Source organism: Habropoda laboriosa, unplaced genomic scaffold, assembly GCF_001263275.1.
Source record: "Habropoda laboriosa isolate 0110345459 unplaced genomic scaffold, ASM126327v1 scaffold20, whole genome shotgun sequence".
NCBI classification, from domain to species: domain Eukaryota; kingdom Metazoa; phylum Arthropoda; class Insecta; order Hymenoptera; family Apidae; genus Habropoda; species Habropoda laboriosa.
Genome location: NW_017100143.1, coordinates 2,521,764 through 2,526,910, shown reverse-complemented (window position 1 = coordinate 2,526,910; position 5,147 = coordinate 2,521,764). Strand labels below are relative to the sequence as shown.

Sequence of the window (5,147 nt, the reverse complement as noted above, 5' to 3'; positions counted from 1 at the left end):
TGACCTTACAAGCTACAATATTATTTAATTTCACATATAATTTTTATGTAAAAAATTTCATTAAAGTAAATTATATACACACAAAAACAACTTATACCAAAAACTAATCTTGCGGTTTCAAAAACTTTGGTTTCTTTGGTAATGGTTCATGATTGTTATTATGTTTTTGTAACGATTTTTCATATTTACGGTCAGTTTTTGACATTTTCCTAAACTTTTTCCAATGGTGTACCATTTGTTCATCTGAAATGTCTGTTTCGTTTTTTTCCTCAATTTTGACACGTTCATTATTCTGTTCTGCTTCCATTAACTTTTCTATTTCAGGGTTCATTCCTCGGAAACTTACTCTACCATCAATTAATTTTTCACAAAAAACATAACTAGGTTCAATAATAAACCTTTCTCTGAAAAGAAGTAAATAAATAATTTTAATTTTACAACTGTATTGTAAATGGCATTATATTTTTATTTTAAATATATGTTGTGTATGTGTGTAATGACATAAAGAGTGAGCCAGATAAAATGTTGTAAGCTGTTTTTTTTTAAACCACTGTAGATATCTTGTAGACTTGAATTTTTTTTTATATTAAATAGACAGAAAGGCTCATAAAAATATCTCAAGATTGAATGATCAAAATGATATGTTGTTAATGTTGTTAAATTTGTCTTTTTATGCTCTGTAAGAATATAGAAAAAAAATGTACCATAGTGGTTGAAGAAACACTAATGATCTCGAAGAGATTTTTCTCTTTATCATTTTGTTCATCTCTTCAAACAGTTTTTTCATATTTAAGTGTCCTGTCTTATATAAACAGGGTGGTACATGCAACTGGAATAAGTCATACTTTCTTTATGATTGCAATTAGAAAGAAAATGTTAGAGGAAAAAGGTAAATGGTTCAAAGAGGGCTACATTTTCAAAACCATGCTTTGTTCAGAAATGCAACGATGCATGTGCATTTTACAGTTGCATCATTTTTTTAAATGGGCATGTGTTTTTAGTACATTTTCTATGTAGAATGACAAGATTTGATTTATGCACAAAAATGTATATTTCTACTATTTAAAAAGATGATACAACTGTAAAATGCACATGCATTATTGTTCATGCAAAAAAAATATGATCCTGAAAATGTAGTTCATTTTAAAGTTTTTTTTTAATTACATTCAAAAAAAGAGGTATCACTTGTTCCAGTTGTATGGGCCATCCTCTGTGTGTGCGCCCATTCATTAAAAATTTTTTATTTCATTATATTAATTATTAATTATTATTATGCAATTAATATGAAATAATATATACAAAATTAAAATTACAATTTAAATCTAAAATTAGTATTAAAGGTACTTTGTACATTTAAAAACGAAACTTACGATTCTTTCTTCATACGCTTTGTTAATTCATTTCCAAAATATTCTTCACCCTCTTCTTGAAATTGTTGTTTTTCCACCTTTTCTTTAGTTCGTTTCATAAACTTTTGATATAAGTAATACTCAGATTAATAACAAATTTCATGCATAATTTTACATATTACTGCAAGAGAGTTATTTTCAATTTCTTTAACTTACCTTCATTTCTAAAATACTTTTTGATAACTTTGTTTTATTTGAACTCATTTTTATCTTTCAAAATAAAAATGTTATGGTATAATTATTATTACAGTTTAGATTATGTTCAAATAAAAGTCAAATAAATGTCAACTTTAAATGAACACGTTGTTACAATAATATTCTTTTATAAATAAAAACTTGTTTTAGATGGTATAAGTGATAATTCAATTTTATGTACAATAAATTTTGAGTTAAAAATGTGATTTATTTGTAATGTAAACATAAATAATACTACGGACGAGGTATAGATCTTTTGTCTTGTAAGAGTTCGTGCTTCTAGGATTCAAAGCGGTGATTGAAAATTACGTGCAATCTAATCATCAAAGTTAGTAAAGATAGCAGACATAAAATATTATTTATTAGATTACCAAAAAATATCATAAATGAGGTATAACCATAGACGAAGTATAGAATAGATTTATCACCTTATTAGCTTTGTGTCTCACATTCTGAAATACCGATCGTATAAGAAGTTTGTTGTGCCCTCTACGATGTAGAGCGGTGAATTGAGGAATTACATTCAATCTAACCACTAAAGATAGTAGTTTGAAATGTAAAAGATCCTCTTTTATTATATCTATGTACAAAGATACATATTACAGTAAAGATTCTATAAGAGTTCGTTGGGATCTACACGTTGACTGTTCATGGTCTATCCCCACCACAAGGGGGAACCACCCTTGAACCAGGCAAGCGACTAATGTGACACAGTCACGGCATCTCCTTATCGCATTCGGTGGCGGCTGTCCGTGAGACAATACTAACAAAACTACAAAACTTTGTTATTTTCAATTTTTGGTTAATCAAAATTTCGTCAAAATATTGGTGAGATTTCCCTGATTAAAATGATACTAAACACGATATTGTTACAAAACTTGGTTGTGTTGATTGGGCTTGTGAATCTTCCTTTGCCTGCTACCTTTTTCTACGTTCATTTCGCTGCCAGCAAAATGTTTATATCTAAAGAATGTAGGACCTCTCCATTAAGAGTTTCACAGCTGTGTCAAATACGAACAGTTATGTATCGAGTAGTAGAACTGAACCTATCCGATTATTCTCGAATGGGACACTCTTCTACACGTTAACTATTCGTAAGCCGCATTGCCTTTGATCAATTAATGGATAGGAAGAAACGATTTTCGACCTCTGACGAGTTTAAAGGACACATAAGAATACATATAGGAGTTGTTATACTAACGTTTACACAGCTTGCGAACAATTGTAATTTATTAATATGTTAAAAATTTTACCAGAAGACCATCGTCTTCCCCACTCCGTGGCCAGATCCTTCGCGAACAGTATTCTTATTTTTAAAGCAATGCAACGTCAGGTTTCTTGCCATCCTTAACGGAGAGGTCTTTCATTCTTTACATGTAAATATTTTGCCAGCAGCGAAATGAACGTAGAAAAAGGTAGCAGGCAAAGGAAGATTCACAAGCCCAATCAACACAACCAAGTTTTGTAACAATATCGTGTTTAGTATGATTTTAATCAGGGAAATCTCACAAATATTTTGATGAAATTTTTATTAAAGAAAAATTGAAAATAACAAAGTTTTGCAGTTTTGTTAGTATTGTCTCACGGACAGCCGCCACCGAATGCGATAAGGAGATGCCGTGACCGTGTCACATTAGTCGCTTGCCTGGTTCAAGGGTGGTCCCCCCTTGTGGTGGGGATAGACCATGAACAGTCAACGTGTAGATCCCAACGAACTCTTACAGAATCTTTACTGTACTATCATGTCGAGTAAAAAATTAGTGACTTTGTCAATGCAACAACGGCTACAGGTCCTTGAGGACTTGAAAACTTTATCTACTTCAACCGTTGCTGCAAAGCATCAGGTACATCCAATAACCATTCGTCGCATAAAGAAGAACACGGTCCGTATTCTCGAATTCGCTGCAAAAAGCAAAAGACAGCGACAACGGCAAAGGTTAAAAAAACCGATGTTCGAGGAATTGGAGCACCGCTTGTTTACGTGGTTCGTAGAAAGAAGAACTCTTGGTGATTCTATATCTGACAGTTTAATATTGGAAAAAGCTGCACGATTGAAACAGGATATTCCATCCTGTTCCAATTTTAAAGTTAGTACATCGTGGCTTGCTAAATTTAAATCTCGACGTAACATACGTTTAGTTAAAGCCTATAGGGAAAAAGAAGAAGTTTTCAATGAAAAAGATGTGAACGTACGTGTATGTAAAAAAGAAGAAAGTGAAGAAAATGAAGATGTGTGTGAAAGTGAGAGGACAACCACAAGCTCGAAATCGGAGCGAATAAAACATATTATGCAGTGTTTAAAATTTCATTCAATGCAAAGCATTAAATTGACGTTGGAATTAGAGGAACTATTATCAGAAGATTCAACGTAAAAAACTATAAATAAATAATATAATTATAGGTAGTCATACTTTATACTGAATATTAACGGATTTACTAGTCGGCGTTTTTGATGAGTATGTGAAAAAAATGAAAGAGAAAAAAGTGATACTATTTTTTGCAAATAATATAACAACGTATGTGAACTTTTTGAGTTTGTATTATTTTTTGAGAAATGAAGATGACATTCAATTTTTTAAATAGAATATAAATTCTATTCTATGCTGACTAGTAAATCCGTTAACATTCTGTATAATTATAAATAGGTATAAGTTGTACTTTTGTAATTTTTTGTTAGTTTCATTAATTTTAGTAATTCTTTTGAATTTTTTGACCTTTTATAATTTTTTAATTTCTTATGTTTTGTAAATCCTTATATGTAATCTTTTTTAGGTGTCTTACATTTAATAGATATAGTAAAGATATAATAAAGTGTGTATGTATGTAAATATGTATTAATTATTTATAGCGAGGGTGTAATTATGTGTGTGTGTACATAGGTATGTTTGTGTGGAATTTCTTATTAAGTAACTAAATGCAAACCGAATTATACCGTGTTTGGTCTCATTTTAATCAGAAAAATATTATGGATATGTTAGTAAAATTTTTATCAGCAAAACACAGTAAATAAAAAAGTTTTTCTTTTATATTAGTGTTGTCTCACCGATATGTGGGTATTTGATATTTTAGGACTGCTTGACTTTCAATATCTCTCTCTTCTTTGTCTGCTGTCTCTTTCTGCGTCCGTTAGTGTCGGTAAAATACAGTTTGAAAAATCTAGTACCTATCTCGTAACTGTTGCGCAGCGGTCCCGAATTTCGAATTCTTATCGAATCTTTACTGTATGTAGTTCGCGGTACATATTACCGCATATTAAAGAAAAAAAAAAAAAAAGAGACACCAGGATGTCGAGATAATATCTTATTATGAATTGGTATTCATCGAATTTTAAAGCGGCGACCTTATTGCAGGGCCAATATCTTGTGGGTATGTGTATTTTATATTTTAAAATTTAAGTTTTAATTGCTAATATTTCATTAATAATTGGCAGTCTACCTTGAAAAGAGAGAAAAGACGAACTTTACAATTTAAAGTTTTTCTAAAAAATTTTGTTAATCAATGAGCAGTAAACTAGGGGAGTTTTCTTTTTTCATATACATTTTT

At 30.5% G+C, this 5,147-nt stretch overlaps 1 protein-coding gene across 1 annotated transcript; it reads right to left on the bottom strand.

Annotated features, from left to right (window-relative positions):
* Positions 1 to 103: 103 nt before the first annotated feature.
* On the bottom strand, positions 104 to 2,047 carry LOC108573244 (M-phase phosphoprotein 6). Its single transcript, XM_017935639.1, has 4 exons — positions 1,976 to 2,047; positions 1,566 to 1,619; positions 1,371 to 1,471; positions 104 to 404 (listed from the first exon to the last, which is right to left on the bottom strand). Exons 2-4 carry the CDS (start codon positions 1,611 to 1,613, stop codon positions 104 to 106), a joined length of 450 nt encoding a protein of 149 aa, XP_017791128.1. The 5' UTR covers positions 1,614 to 1,619; positions 1,976 to 2,047.
* Between the last annotated feature and the right edge of the window lie 3,100 nt (positions 2,048 to 5,147).

Coding starts and splice junctions, on each gene's coding strand:
- LOC108573244 (XM_017935639.1), bottom strand. CDS start 1,613: ATGAGTTCAAATAAAACAAAGTTATCAAAAAGTATTTTAGAAATGAAG. Junction 1,472..1,565: donor AAAGTATTTTAGAAATGAAG/GTAAGTTAAAGA, acceptor TTATATCAAAAG/TTTATGAAACGAACTAAAGA. Junction 405..1,370: donor AAGCGTATGAAGAAAGAATC/GTAAGTTTCGTT, acceptor ACTTCTTTTCAG/AGAAAGGTTTATTATTGAAC.